Genomic DNA, 15,381 nt, shown 5'->3' with positions numbered 1-15,381 from the left:
TTCCATGACTTGACCTTCCAAATATATATATATATATAAATATATATATTTATAAATATATTTATATATTTATATATACTATATATAAATATATATAGTACTGCTATTGGATTACACTGGTTTGTTTTAGACATTGCTGATCACATGCCTTAATTTGTTGTATTTTTATGATCATAATTCTGCATCAAAAGAAGCATTCATTACATGGCACACTACCAATTCAGACAAAGTATACTTGCATCAAATTGTCTTGATGTTCAGTAAATTCCAGGTCAAGGAGAGTAAATAGAATACTGTGGGCCGGAGGATGTTGAGGAGAAAACTAGAGATTTGTCCCTTTTGAAAAGCTACCCAGGTTTCACAGCTAATGTTTCTTTCATAGTTTAAAATCTGAAATGTAGAGAGAGACATTTAACTTTCAAACCAAAGCCAGAACTGCCCCCTAGAAGCACTTTAAGTCTGGCACTACAGGGATGACAAAATGACCCCTGTAAATAGAATGAAACATCAGATCAAAAATCAGATGTCAAGAACTTTTGGGAGTTATTGGTTCACTGTGTCAAGACAGTTTCTGTATCTACAGCTGTAGCCACCATTAATTTTACATCTTATTAAAATATCAACCCCCAGCATTATGCAGCCTGTAGATCTTACTGAGCAAATTGCTGCCCACCACTGGTGTCTCTTGTCCTCCTCACCACAGGAAGCTGTAGCAGAGGGTGTCACAGGAAACATGTCAGGCTGTTTTCTTGTTTGACAGTGGCTGTATGGCTAAGGCACACACAATTAAGTTTTTTAAGAAGAAACAACCCCTCCATTTTTTCCCCCTCATTGAGTCAATGCTGACAACAGCAAATTATATTTCAATTTGTAATGTAATGTTAAGTTAATGTAATGTCTTTGTAATGTAAGTTAAAGGATTAAGGGTTGAGATGAACATGTAATATTTCACTGAATCTTACTGTTTTTAGCATACTAGAAGCTACGGTGTTGCTGACTGAGATACAGAAGATTGGTCCGAGATTTTCAATCTGTAAATGTCTTTGTAATCACGAAAACACTTCAAATCTCGGAATCTCAAGAGGGTACACTGACAGTGCTACACAGTGAAGTCTTGCCCTTTGAAAAACACATACAATGCAGTTGATAGCAGTGCCATTGGTGTTCCTGTTCACAAAACTTCACCATGGAATTTGGCTTTTGACGAGTCACAAATCGCTCTCCAGCTTCTTTTTTTGTTGAGAGATGGGGGAATCCCCACGTTAGGATGTTTCCATTCACTTTTGCCTTACTTGTAAAAGCATTTTGAAGTTTTTGAAGTTCTGTAAGACTAAAACAAATTAACTGTGCGAGGTCACTGCTAACAATCAAAATACAAGGTTACGAGAAGCTATGCAATAAGCTTGCAAAAACATTCTCCCATATTTCCCTTTTATTTAGTCAACAGTTTTTAAATTTTTTAATGTGCATTTCAAGCTCTAGAGCACACTTATACCTAGATTTTTCCTGGGATTCAAAAATTATTTACTAATGGAACTGACAGGAACACTTCCAAGGAAAGGGATTTCACAGGGCTTGTGAGCATTCAGAGATTCTTTAATGTCACTACAGACATCTGGCAAAACCACATTTTTAATACACTACAGAAATTGTACAGAATCCCATTCAATCACTGCAAATTTGCTTTTTCTACTATTCCTACAAATTATTTGCAATTGACTCCATGCAATACAAGCAAAAATCTCGTCCTTCATAATTAATCAAAAAAGAGATTGATTAAGATTTAGAAGGTGTAACTGTTAAACATCAATGGTGTAGTGCTTAGGGCAGTAAAGTGTCCTTTCAGTAGAGTAAAACACTCAAATTTAATCAAAGAGTCTGCACCTTAGACCGTAAGAAAAAGTGCAGGGACTGACATTCAAACACTGGTTGCACACAGCATGATCATTTGGAAGACACATCCTGCCTTTTACAAAGAAGGAGCAAAATTTAAAATTTAGTTGAATACAGTGTAATTTTACCTCTTGTTGCAGAGGGAGAAAATTCCCTTGAATGGCAGTTTTTTGGGTCGAGTTTGTTTTCCTTCTTTCATCCACTGACTCCTGGCCCATTCTTACCTGGTATCTTGTCTCTTTTTAGAACTCATGATTCAACAGGGTTAAGAGAGGGAAAATCAACAAGAGACAGACTATGGGGAGTTATGAATTTACAAGTGTTGCCACACTTTTAAATTTTACATGCAGCTTCTTTTGAAAATGGAGTTGCTATTAGAATATATAAAGCAGCAAACAGTTTGTACTTCAGAGACTTTTACAAGGGCCATGTGGTAGGACCAGGGGAAATGGCTTTAAACTGACACAGGCCAGGGTTAGATTGGATATTGGGAAGAAATTCTCATTGTGAGGGTGCTGAGGCCCTGGCACAGTTACCCAGAGAAGCTGTGGCTGCTCCATCCCTGGAAATGTTCCAGGCCAGGCTGGATGGGGCTCTGAGCAAGGTGGTCCTGTGGAAGGTGTCCCTGGCCATGGCAGGGTGTCTGGAACTGGATGGTCTTTAAGGTCCCTTCCAATCCAAAGCATTTTGTTCTTAAGTAGGAAGAGGAAGAAGATTTTTGAGGAGCAAAGCAGCAGCAAGTTAACTTGTGTAGAGATGTACATTATCAGTGTTTTCATTTTGGTGTTTCTTTCCAAGACCTTTAGGACACACAGTGGATTCTAAGTGATTTAAAGATCTACTAAGAGAGAAATGAAAACAGAAATGTCTAAACAAAACAGTGGTAAACACACACATTCTGTTTTTAACACTTTAAGTGCTGTTAGCCATTGCCTTGAACAATTTTCCAGATCAGCCTTTTCAGCATCACAGAAGATTACAAAATACAAGTTTTAATAAAACAAGACAGTTTATTAATTAGGGCAAATAATAAGGGTCAGGAAAGTGATTTCTGTGTCGGTTGCAAAATAAATCATTGAACCTGCTAACTGCTGCAATAAGAAAGCCTGCTGTGTGATCCATCAATTATGCATTTATAGGTTGGGGGATTGTTGGGGTTTTTGTGAATTCATCTGAGCAGCAAAACCAAAATACCACACAGAAGTGCACTTCCTCACCATACTGATGAAAATGTGAGTTGTGAAGCATTTGATTCTGGTCCTGTCAAAATCTATGGCAAGGTTTTTATTCCCTTCAGCTGAACTTGGATCAAAAAATGAGATAACTGATCACTTCAGGTAATAAAAAGTATAATGCTCTGCCAAATTATTTACCACAATGCTGTTGCCAAACCCAGTTTAGACTATTCTCTAGTTATAATGATGCCCACTTCTGTTAATTAGAATGTTTCAGTCTGATCTGCCCTTAAAAGTTTTATTTGAAATTTGAAAAACCTAGCAAAAATCCTTATCATTCCTGAGATTACCTGCTGTCAATAAGATTAATTTATTACCTGCATCTTATTAGCAACACTGCTTATAGCTCTTAATAAACCATCAAAATAATAAAAAAAGCCAAAATACAGCAACAAAACAAACTTTTCTATCCACAGTCCCTCCAGCCATCAGAAGTTTTACTGCTGCTATCCTCACTTGTTCCATGTGGTAGAGAAAAGGAAGGAAACTCCAGATTTAAAAGCCATTTTCAAACACTTCAAACATGGTCTTTCTATACTGTAAACACATTTCAATTAATTCCTATCACTGCAAATTTATCACTATCATTTCCAGAATCAAGAACTTGCATGTATTTTCCTCCCAAGAATCTTAAGCAGAGCTTCTCAAATAACCTGCTCTTTATTTAGTTATTTTTGACTATTTCCAGTCATTTCTGAACTGTATAAAAAATTACTTAAGCTTATCAACATATTTCCTTCTACTCATCTGTGAGAATATTTTGAATGCACTTGTCACTGGCTATATTTAATTCTAACTTTGATGTTAAATGCTGTGATATTTTTGGGTGATGGGTAGCAATATTTAAAGCTCTGCTAGTCTCTACCTTATTTTGTAAAACTATTTCCAAATAAACATTTATATAAATTAATAACAGCAAAAGAGAAAATGCTAATTTAGCCTACAATTAAAAAATGAAAAAACCTCTGACCACCCTTTTGATTTCTTTTAAATGGAGTTGGTAACAACATGCCCTCTTCTGAAAGCATTTAAAAGGAGTTTACAAGAAAAATGGAGACAAACTTATTAGCAGGGCCTGTTGTGACAGGACAAGTGGTAATGGTTTTAAACTAAAAGAGGGCAGATTTAGATTAGATACAAGGAAGATTACTTTTTTTTTTACCATAAGGGTGAGGAAACACTGGCACAGGTTGCCCAAAGAACTTTAGGATCCATCCCTGGAAACATTCAAGGCCACGTTGGATGGGGCTCCATCCATGAAGGTGCTCCTTGGAATTAGATGACCTTTAAAGCTCCCTTCCAACCCAAACCATTTTACTTTTACATGATTCTTCATGACATATAGGCATTTATTGGTAGAGAAAAAGGCCCATGGTCTGTTTCCTTTAACATGGACAATTTCTACTCTGGACAAAATCTTCCTGCTCCACTTCAGTTTACCTGAGCATCTGAGGTCCATGAACTGCAGTCACTGAAAATGAACTCTTCAAGACAAAAACCAGCTTAACCAGTGTTAACCCTTCCATCTTCCTTGACTTTTGTCAGGCCTTTGGTGAGAAGACAATGGTATGGCCAAAAAAATACCACTTTCCTAGGGGTAGTGAAGTAAGCAAGATCCCTGCAGTGAGGACCAGAACAGGCATTCAAAAGCAAGGCAGGAAGCAGGAGTTCCTCATTTTGTCATGGCAATTTCAATCTGAAGAGGAGGCAAACATGATGCAGTGTGAATGGACTTCCAGGAGGGCAGCTAGACAGAGCAAATATGGAGCACAGTTATTCACTCAATTAAGCCACTCTTGATTTACCCTCTGGAAAAAAATAGTCACAGCTGTGCTTTTTCTTCCAAAAAAGCTGAGCTCCTCACAGACTACCCAATCTCCTCCTATATTTGAACATCCAGTGAAGCTTTTTAACCAGTCAACTGAACTGATATTTGAAATACAGCTGATGGGATAGATGATTCATTCTCATTAAGTGTTTTGGGATAACAATTCCTTCTTTCACTTCTGCTCTTTTCCACAGCACCTAGACTACTGAAACACTGACGTGGTAGGGGCCATCAGATGCAGGCATCTTGCTGCCTACATCCTGGGACCTTCCAGGAGTTCACACTTTAAAGGGAGCAGACAGATTTCAAAGCATCTGGAAAAATATTTCAGTCTAGAAATCGGTGGAGTTATACATAAGTTTTGAAATGGGCTCATTTTAGTTTCTGAAGCAGTGCCTACTTCATTTAAGAAACAAGAAACACCCCTGATTGCTCAGTAGTTCAAGCTTCAGTTTAATTTCTCTAAAGATCAGCAAGTACTGAACACATCAACATCCAATATTTCACGTTAAGCATCCAGCATTGATATCATACAAAGGAAAACATCTTCTAGTAAAAATGAAAATAAAATACTCCCTATTAAAAATACGAGTTTGTTCAAGATGAAAGGTTTTGTTTAAGGGGGTTTTTTCCTACATGTCGTTGCACGTTTCTCCCACTTACCTTACACTAGTTCTGGTCCTTACCAGATCCCTTCATAAATCACCCAGTGAAAACACAGACAGCTTTCTCAAGAGTGGGTGAGTTGAGACAACACAAGTGCCAGTGGTGGCACATTGGAAGGAGTGGAACTACATGATCAGGAGGAGGAGGACTGGGGACATAAAGGAAACAAGACCTTTCACCTCATTGCTGCAGTGAGCTTTCTATCAGCTCAAGATGATCTCAATAATCTTTTGTCATGTCAGAAGTCAAGCTTTCATTGACCAACTTTAGTTCAATAAAATGAATTTGGAAGATTTTGCTTCATTTATTCGTATATATACTCAAGTTTTCAAATAAATGCAGAGAGCAATGTGAGGGAATTCAAAGGAGGAGAGTTTTTGTTGTCAGGTTCCAAGATAGTGCTCTTTGAAAGGCAGCACTCTCTTCCCTATTCACACTTCAAGCTTAGCTGTATCTTAATGCTTAGCTTTATGTTTAAAGAGGCCATGTGCCAAATTAAATGCAAAATCTAATCTGTTAAAGCAACTGCAATTTTCTGCTTTGGTCAGAATCACAATTACAACAACAAACAACGCAATCAGTGATTAATAACAAGCCTAACCAAGATTCATGTTATTACTGCCTATCTGATCTACTCACTCATTCCTGCTCCTGCAGGATACCACAGGCTGGCAGCAGCCAAAACCTGCACAAAGGTGCTGCATCCAGGATGTGTAGCTGTCCAACAGCGCTCAACAGAAACATGTGCTGCAGAAATCTGGTTTTGTACACTTTTTATAATGTGTTGATACATCAGACCCAATTCAGCTTTGGCCTGAACTTCTTCAAACTTCATCTGATTAGACACATTCAAGTTATTTGATTGTTTTATCTTTGAAACAGAAATTTTTGAAAAAGAATGTCCCCACTGTTTCAAACTATTGTGAAGATTCATTCTCTCAGCACAAGGCTATTTGTTAAATTTATTGCTAGAGCTTTTGTTGACAAATGGTTAGTCATTGAAAGCTAACCACTAAGACATTTGTGTATGTTAGCAAACTATGATATTGTGATAGTTCTAAAATAAAGTACTTTTATGTGCTGAAATACAATTATTTTTATTCATTTGCAATAACCAAGCTCTAATCTTAGACCTGCACCATTAACTACATGTTCTGCCTTTAACTACTTTCTTCCATCAACAAACAGCTGATCCAGCACATACATCTGACTATTCTTCCATGATTCTTTTCAGCCCATCAAAAATTGCCCTAAAGCATACTAAGAATTGTGCTGCAAAACCCAGTTTACAGGATTAGCTGAAAGCCTTTTAAAGGAAGAAAATAGTTTGGCACTAAAATGCAAAGGAAGAGCCAGAACAAGACCAAAACCAGGCATCATCTGTTATGGAAAAGCAAAGTACAGGATCAATGCTTTCTGTGAAAGAAGAGGGCACTGGGGATAGAGAGACATTGGAAGAAGAATGTACAACAGGTTTGTAGTACCTGCAGTAAAAAGGATTCCAAAAGCACAGGCAGCAACTGCTGGCCCTGTGAAGAATCACCACATGCTGCCCCATGCACAAGGACCCCCAGTGGTGCTGTCCTGGTATTTTGGCATCCATGGCACCATTAAAACTGTAACATACCGTAGAGCCTTCTGCACGGCCAGTCTTGTACATCCCATCCTTTAGTGGAGCAGCTGACACTCCTGAAGGACAGGATGACATCCAGAGGGACCTGGGCAAGCTCAAGAAGTGGCCCCATGGAAATCTCCTGTGGTTTAATAAGACCAAGGGCTGGTGCTGCACCTGGATCAGGACAGCCCCTGGTGTCAGTCCAGGCTGGGGATGAGCAGATCCAGAGCAGCCCTGGGGAGAAGGACTTGGGTGCTGGTGGGTGAGAGGCTGGACATGAGCCAGCAGCGTGGACCTGGAGCCCAGAAAGCCCAGCCTGTCCTGGGCTGCATCCAGAGCAGTGAGAGCAGGTGGGGAAGGGATCCTGCCCCTCTGCTCTGCTGAGACCCCACCTGCAGCTCTGCACCCAGCTCTGGGGCACAGCACAGGAAGGACAGGGACCTGCTGGACTGAGTCCAGAGGAGACCACCAAGAGCAGAGGATGGAGACCTCTTATACGAGGACAGGCTGAGAGAATCGGGATTGTTCCGCCTGGAAAGGAGAAGGCTTTGGGGTCACCCAATTGTGGCCTTCCAGTATCTGAAGGGAGCCTGCAAGGGCAGTGGAGAGGGACTTTCACAAGGGCATGTAGTGACAGGACAAGGGGGAAGGATTTACAATGAAAAAGAGTAGCTTTGTACCAGATTTAGGGGGAAATTCTTTGTTGTGTGACTGGGGAGGCCCTGGCACAGTTGCCCAGAGAAGCTGTGGCTGCCCCATCCCTGGAAATGTTCAAAGCCAGGTTGGATGGAGCTCTGAGCAACCTGGGATAGTGGAAGGAGTCCCTGCCATGGCATAGGAGTTGGAACTGGACGATCTTCAAGGTCCCTTCCAACCCAGGCCATTCTATGGTTCTGTGATCTACAGTATAAAATACAATCCCACTCAACTCAAACTGGCTGACATTTTTCTGTTAACATATGTAATAATTCTAGTACACTATGCAACAAAGAAGCTAATAAATAAATACATCAGTTACAAATAAATACACTGATGCCAATCGTGAACTAGAGCATGATTTTGGCCCTGGATCTGTGATTGATATATTGCTTTAATTATGATAAAAATCACAGAAAACTGCCAACTTCCCGTTAGCTTGATTCTGTATTTCGTTTGGTATACTCTAAACATGCAAGAAGACCTCAGAAAGCAATATTGCCTTTCTGCATCGTGTAACAGTGAATGATTTAAAGAGGAACCAGGCAAGTTTCTCTAAGGGGCAGTGTGTATTAGCTAACACAGTTCTGCAACAGAGCTGGTTTGATGATGGTTGAAGTCTCACACAGGCAGAGGAGCCCATCGCTGTCTGCAAGTGCACTCTTAGACCCTAGAGATTTCCATATGGAATGTACCAGGAGCCAAGACAACATCTCATTATCAGAAGCAAAACTTCCCAGTCATCTCCTTCTGGCTGCACACCACTGCTGCTCCCCTGATCCAGCTCTCATTTCACACAAAGGCAAGCTGACTCTGCAAAATCACAGAAAAAATGACCTCTAGCAGAAAAAGGTAAACATGGAAAAGGTAAGCCAGTGGAGTGAATTCATTACTCACCCTGTGGCCACAGTTCATCACTAGAAGTGAGAGGGTGAAGCAGGGAAGGAGGGACAGTCAGGCTTTCTCCTTTGGGTGTCAGCAGGCAGCTGAGGCAGCCCAGCCCTGCTGCCACACATCTGGAGGCAGCAGCACATGCTGCAGCACTGGAGAGCATTCCTCGGACCTTAAGCAGATGATTCCCATTAAAGTGTTACCTTAAGTACTTATATCTGTCTCCTAAATATCAAATGACATTTTTGAGTCTATAAATGATTTATTTTTTTCCAAGTAGAAACTGTTTGTTGAGGGAATGAAATGAGAAACAAAAATATCAGTACTGCTCCAGGCTGGTATGTTGCACAGATTGTGTCACAGTGCTTCAATTTAAGATTTTGGTCTTAAATAGAGAGAAAAATTGTGTTAGCTTGTGTTTCAGCAAGGTATTTTTATTATATTAAATTCTTGACTTCAGAGAGAAGCACACACAATATCACTACTGGCTACAGGCACTAAGTTATGAACTACAGTTCTGAAAGCACTTCAGCCCATCAAAGCTCAGCTCCTAAATAGCAGGTAACAGCTGCATTTGAAACAAAACCACTCCTTATTAAGACAAGAATCCAAGTTTCAGAATCATTAACACACCTAACATGACTTCTAAATATACATTTTAATATGTTCACTTTAATCTAAACATTAAAAAGAATCTAATCAACTTTCTAATGATAATTACTACATTACATTACTATTAATTACTACTATTACACTGAGTAATGATTAATATCTAATGATTTATCAAAGGAATTTTTCTATCCCTGAACAGATCCTTCAGAAAAGCTGCTCATATGTATCCTAGATACCAGGACACTGTAAAACCAGTTACTCTCAACATACTCCTTTGTTGTCTTAGAGAAAAGTATCACAAAATACCATTTGGTTACAAAAAGATAAAATGCACAAACTTTGAGAAAGATTTCCTGGACAGAGGACAGCAATGAGCAACAGGGGTCAGTTTAATGAGAAAACTGGATAGGTCTCACTGGCTGATATCAGGATAAGATTTATCTCATACACAGGAAAAGCAAATCACTGGATAAACTGACTTTATCTGATGGTTATGGACATTAGTGATTAAGCTTTCAGTCTACTCCACCTCTGTTAAAACCATGTAAAAGAAATTAAGCTTAACAGCTGTCACAATTTCTGTTTCACTCAACTTCACTGTTTGATTGCCAGAAAAAAGGATCTACTCCAGCAATGTTTGGGGAAACACTGTGTCTGTGGTTCATTTAGTGGTATAAATGCATTGTCTGTATTTCCCTGCCTGTAAATCTGGACGGGTGCTTGTGATTTCTTGTGTAACATGATTTTACAGCCATGTACCCACCCCCACACTCTCTTTAGAGCAGTTCTGTAATGGAAATAAACAACATAATGGTACTCTTTACAGTTCATGTTGCCATTGCTTGAGAAAAGAAACAAACAAGACATTAGCAGTTTTACAATTTATTAGTAAAACAATCCAAATTTGGGACAAGAAACTCCACAGCAACACATTCACTCTAGAAAACCAAACTAGATGGAAAAGGCATTTCATATCAGTTTTATGTATCAGCCTCCTCTCAGGCCCACTTGAGGGAAACAATGTGCTCTAAGTGTAATAAAATAATGGAGATTAGTGGAGATCCTGCAGGGAAATGAAAAACTGTGGGTCCTTCCCCACTGGAAATGGCACTTTCAACAGTATCAGCAGGCAAACGCTTCACTATTAGCATACAACTGGAGTAATTTTCTGTCATCACGCCTCGTTCATATGTAAAACAGCAACCCTCCGGTTTCCCAGGGAAAGGTCTCCCACCCCCCACATGTGCTACTCCAGCTGCAAGCAATACAGGTGCTAACTTATGCAAACACAAGGAAAACTCACTCTGCTGGTTTCTGGCTTTGGTGAGCTGCTGCTTCTCCCTCCGCCCTCTGCCCCGGCCTCTGGGTGACTTCGCTCCTCTCCTCAGGGTTGATGACTTTCACACTTACCTTTCTTTCCCTCCCCATCCACGGCTGCATTTCTTCCTGCTGCTTCTTGAAATCAGGCATGAGAAAAGCAGAACCTCACTTTTTCCTCCTGAAGTGTCTCATACCTTTCTGCTTTCTCATTTAATACTGATCACTCCATCTTTTCATTCCAATGTTGAGGCTTTTTGTAACTTTTTTATTTTTTCAACATCTAATCTGATTGGCTGTAGCCAAGTTTCTAAATGCATTTCACTACAGAATTCATTTCACTCTGTGGTTCAGTATTGCCTGGAGTGCTACAAACTGAATCTTCAAAAGACTTACTCGCTCATTAGCATACACCTTCCTCTTCTGAGCAATGCCTTCAGGTGCAGTCACCTTCTTTTCAAGAGTGTATTCCTCATCTTTACCTCTGAGGCACATTCCTCCTGCTCATCTTGGCCTGCCTATCTTCAATCTGCAGGGAAAGCAAGACACCACAGTTCATCATCCCCCTGCACGACGCTGATGTCTCCTTTGCTCCTACCCTGTTCTCTGCAGATGGTGCCCGTTTCCCTTATTCTTTGTTTTAACAAGCATTCAGCAAAGGACAGGAATTTACTGTCTACAAACCAGGTGGCTTAGACTGCTCTAAATAAAAATAAACTGCTTTAGCTAGTCCTCGCTAAAGTAGGCCTCTGGAACCTCTCTGGAGTTTTACTTTAAATTTAGACTAAATAAAAATAAAAAAAGAATAAATAGATATTCTCTCTCTTCTCTTGCTAACTGACTTTTGGCATACACAAGAAAGCTGAAAAGAGACTTTTTACAAGGGCGTGTGACAGGACAAGGGGTAATGGCTTTAAACTGGAAGTAGGTTTAGATTAGATATTAAAATGAGATTATTTAGTGTGAGGAGGGTGAGGCAGTGGAATACATTGCCCAGAGAAATTGTGGCTGCTCCATCCCTGGAAGTGTTCATTGCCAGGTTGGATGGGGCCTTGAGCAACCTCACCTAGTGGAAGCTGTCCCTGCCAATGGCAGGGGGGATCCAACTGGATCATCTTTAAGGTCCCTTCCCATCCAAAGCATTCCGTGATCCCATTATACGATTCCATCCAGGCCGCAGGCCTGCAGTCACTTACTGATGGGGAATGCCCGAGTCTTTAGGAAAGCTCTGACATAGAGACACATAGAAGCGGAGGCGGCGGGTGGCGAGCCCCGCCGCGGGGGGAGGCGGAGGGCGCGGGGATCGCCCTCAGGGCTCGGTGCCGGGGCCAGGCGGGCGGGCCGCCCTGCACAGCGCCCTACAATGGGGCGGCCGTCGGGCTCCATCTTGGCGGCGGCGGCCGCCCCGGAGCCCGCGGCTGGCGGCGCTTCCCCTCCGCGGGAACAACATGGCCCCGCCCCGGTTCCTCCAACAAAGCGCCAGCGCTTCACTTCACCGAGGAACCGGCCTCCCCCATACCCGACACCGCCACCCCGCCCGTCCCCGCCTTCAGCCCCCCCACCCCGCCCCGGTGGCGGCTACCGCCCCCCGCCACGCTCCGCTCCCGCCGCCGCGCTTCCCCCTCGGGCCGCGGCCGCCCGTCCGCGAGTCACAGACCTCCTCCTCTTCCTCCTCCTCCTGCTCCCGCTCCCCCGGCCGCCGCTGCTGCCGGCGGCCCCGGCGGCCCCTCGGCCGCGGCCTCCCTGCCCCCGGACACGGAGCCCGCGAGCCCCAGTGCGCTGGCGGGGGAGGAGCATCCTGGGAACGCGCAGCCCGACATGGGTCCGGCGGCCGCGCAGCCCCCGCCGCCGCCCGCAGCTCCGCCCGCCGCCCGCCGCTGAGCGGGAGCGGAGTGCAGGGGGCCGCACGGGGCCGCGGCGCTGCCCGCCCCGGATGAGGCGCCGCTCCCCCCCCGCCCCGCTCGGTCCCCGCCGCCCTCTTGCGCGCAGGGCCCCCGCGGAGCCCCCGCGGCCGCGGCCCCGATGATGGACAGGAATTACCCCACGACCCCCGGCTTCGCCGAGCCCCTGGCCCCGGGCACCGCGCCGCCCGCCGCCTCCTGGGCCTACGAGCGCGGCGCCGGCAGCCTGAAGCCCAGGTGAGGAGGGTCCGCCGAGGGGGCTGCGGCAGGAAAGGCCGGGGGCCGCGCCGGGGCCTGGCCGAGGGCGGCCGAGGGGGGCCCCGGCGGCGGGGCAGGGCAGGGCAGGGCGGGGGGCGAGCGGGGCCCGGCGGCCCCGGGGCGGCCGGGCCGGGCGGGGCGGGAGAGGCCGCGTCCCGGCGGGCGGGGGGCGGCGGCGAGGGCTCCCCGCTGTCCCCGGCGGCCCGCGGCGGTGGCGGCGGCGGGGCGGGCGGTCTCTCCGCCCCGGAGGCTCGCGTCGGGCTGCGGCGCGGGTTCAAGAGTTCACGCGTCCCTGGCCGGCTCCCGGAGGGAAGCGGGGCCGCGGGCACCGGCGCTGCCCGCCCGAACAATGCTGCCCGCCGGGACACCGGGCCGGCGGAGGCGGCCGCGCCGCGCCAGCATCCCCCGCGCCCTTCCATTTCTCCGCTGAGCCGGGCGAACCTCGTTCCTCTAAAGCGCTGCTCCGGGGCGTGCGGAGCTTCCTCGCAGCCAAAACTTGACTGGAGCGATTCAGTCCCGCGGAGAGTTCTGCAAAGTTCCGGGAAGTGCGGGGAAAATACAGGATATCTTATTGGCTTCGGGTTGCTTTTAGATTGTGTAACTCTGCCAACTGAAACGAGTATTCTCTAGGCGATGGGATTTTCGTTATCGCCTGCCTTTTATGTCTCTAGCTTGATTTATCTGCGGTTCTCATCTCGACGACGTTTAAAGGTAAAAGAGAGTCTCGGGCTAAAAATATCCCGTCAAAATAGGTGCGCTAATAGATGACTTTGCACTTGCTTCTGAAAGTGGTCAGACATGTCTGATAAGATTAATAGATTATCAAGTCAGAAGGACTGTTGCAATCTATTCTGACCTCTTCATAATGCAGGCCATAGAACTTTTTTTTCCCCCCCCAATCTCTGTTTGAAAACAGAGCTTATATTTTAGGAAGGTTTAGTTAAAAATTTCCAATAAAACAAAATTTAGCACAATTCTTAATAAAGTATACAAGGGTCTGATTTATATATCATTTCTGATATGAGGAGGACTACCTTTTTCTAGGTTTTCTTCTAGGTTTCTGGCCACTGAGTATTGTTTGTAGCCTCATCAACACTGAAAATCCCATTATATGTTGAGTATGAATTCTTAAATTAATTTCTTGCTTTACTTATTTTTCTTAATAAAAAGAACATAATCTTTTGAAGTTTATTACGAGATATTTTTTCTTTTTCTTTTTTTTTTCTTCTACTTTAGTTTTTCTCCCAGATTTCTTTTAGATTTCCTCCAGGTTTGTCACCCTTCCTGAATTGTGCACATTGCATTTGAGAGACAATTGAGCCAATGTTAAGTGAGAAGATCACAGGACTTTTCTGGAATGTGAGGCTGTATATTCCCTGTTTCACAGAGAATTGCAAGGACAGGTAGCTTTTTGGCCAAATGCTTTTTGCCTCATGAAGTTTTTTTAGCCAGTTTCTCTGAGGAGTTGCCTGCATGGCAAAGTAAGGTCTCCGTATTGTTCTTTCCAGTTTTTCGTCCTAATCATTGAACAGCTTTTGGTCATGTTGCTGTGTTGATTTCAGTGGAAGACAGTGACTTGTCCTTTCTATATTGCTTTTGCCAATTCTCATCATCTCACAAGGGTCATGCCAGCTATTCCATAGGGCAGGTTTGGATTTCCCAGGTCATTTAAGAATAGGTAGTGCAGAAGCAGAAGTGGATCTCTCTTGAATTTTACAGGAAACACAACTGCTTGATGATTTCTTTTATTTAATTTTATTTTTCTTAATATTTAAAAGAATCCTCTTTTAATCCCATTTAAAATAATGGTTTTACAACACATCCTTCAATTTATTTTTTTTTTTAATAGCTGCTATATTAATGCCATCTTAAATGTACATTTTGGGAATTCTTTAGAAGAAATGGCATGGAGAAAAGTCCCAAGACAGGTACCATGCAGAAGCTCATTAGATTAATACCTGCTGCCTACACCAATCAAATTAATGTTACTGCATCCATATATGATATGGCAATATTTATGCTTTGCTTCAGGAAACAATGTGAAGAAGACTTTGTTTTAATTCTTTGAAGTTTCATCTCCAGGTCATGGAGAGATATATCTCTCCTCTACACATGGTGACAAATGATTCATTTAAAATGTGTTGGCTGAAAACATGTAATTTTATTTTTTTTTTTTATCCCTACCAAGAACAGGGAAAATGCTATGAATCATATTTTGTACGTGAAATTCTCCTGAACTGGCTTCTTTGGGTTCGTGTCATTTTAATAAGAATTAGTATACTCTGTCTTTGGCCAGATTTAAAGATTTGAACAACGTTGGACACAGTGATAAGTAGAGTCTGGGTTTTAGGTGCTTGTGGTTTCCTCTGTTGCTGATAGCATTTGTCTTTATATGGATGGAGTTGCTGAGGAATTGGGATGGAAGAGTCATGCCTGTCACTGCCAAGGCTTGCACCAGCCTGGATGGAA

At 43.4% G+C, this 15,381-nt stretch overlaps 1 protein-coding gene and 1 long non-coding RNA gene across 4 annotated transcripts in view; one reads left to right on the top strand and one right to left on the bottom strand.

Annotated features, from left to right (window-relative positions):
* Nucleotides 1-5,385: 5,385 nt before the first annotated feature.
* On the bottom strand, nt 5,386-12,198 carry LOC147652372 (uncharacterized). Its single transcript, XR_015288076.1, has 4 exons — nt 11,950-12,198; nt 11,150-11,282; nt 8,831-8,996; nt 5,386-8,746 (listed from the first exon to the last, which is right to left on the bottom strand). It is a non-coding gene; the product is annotated as an uncharacterized LOC147652372 (long non-coding RNA).
* A 345-nt stretch (nt 12,199-12,543) lies between these two features.
* Nucleotides 12,544-15,381, top strand: part of QSER1 (glutamine and serine rich 1) — a 44,071-nt gene continuing 41,233 nt past the window's right edge. For 2 of the 3 annotated variants that reach the window (XR_015288075.1, XM_086893292.1), the window contains exon 1: nt 12,544-12,891. Coding sequence is in view for 1 of the 3 variants with exons in the window: in XM_086893292.1 (XP_086749418.1) it covers nt 12,776-12,891 (116 nt within the window). In the remaining 2 variants the exon portion in view is untranslated. Of the gene's footprint in view, nt 12,892-13,100; nt 13,624-15,381 lie in introns of those variants that run through there. The other variant, XM_023929154.2, reaches the window with a different exon arrangement.

Source organism: Cyanistes caeruleus, chromosome 6, assembly GCF_971803275.1.
Source record: "Cyanistes caeruleus chromosome 6, bCyaCae1.hap1.1, whole genome shotgun sequence".
NCBI lineage: Eukaryota > Metazoa > Chordata > Aves > Passeriformes > Paridae > Cyanistes > Cyanistes caeruleus.
Note: the sequence above shows the minus strand (reverse complement) of the source record. Positions and strands in the feature narration are given on the sequence as shown.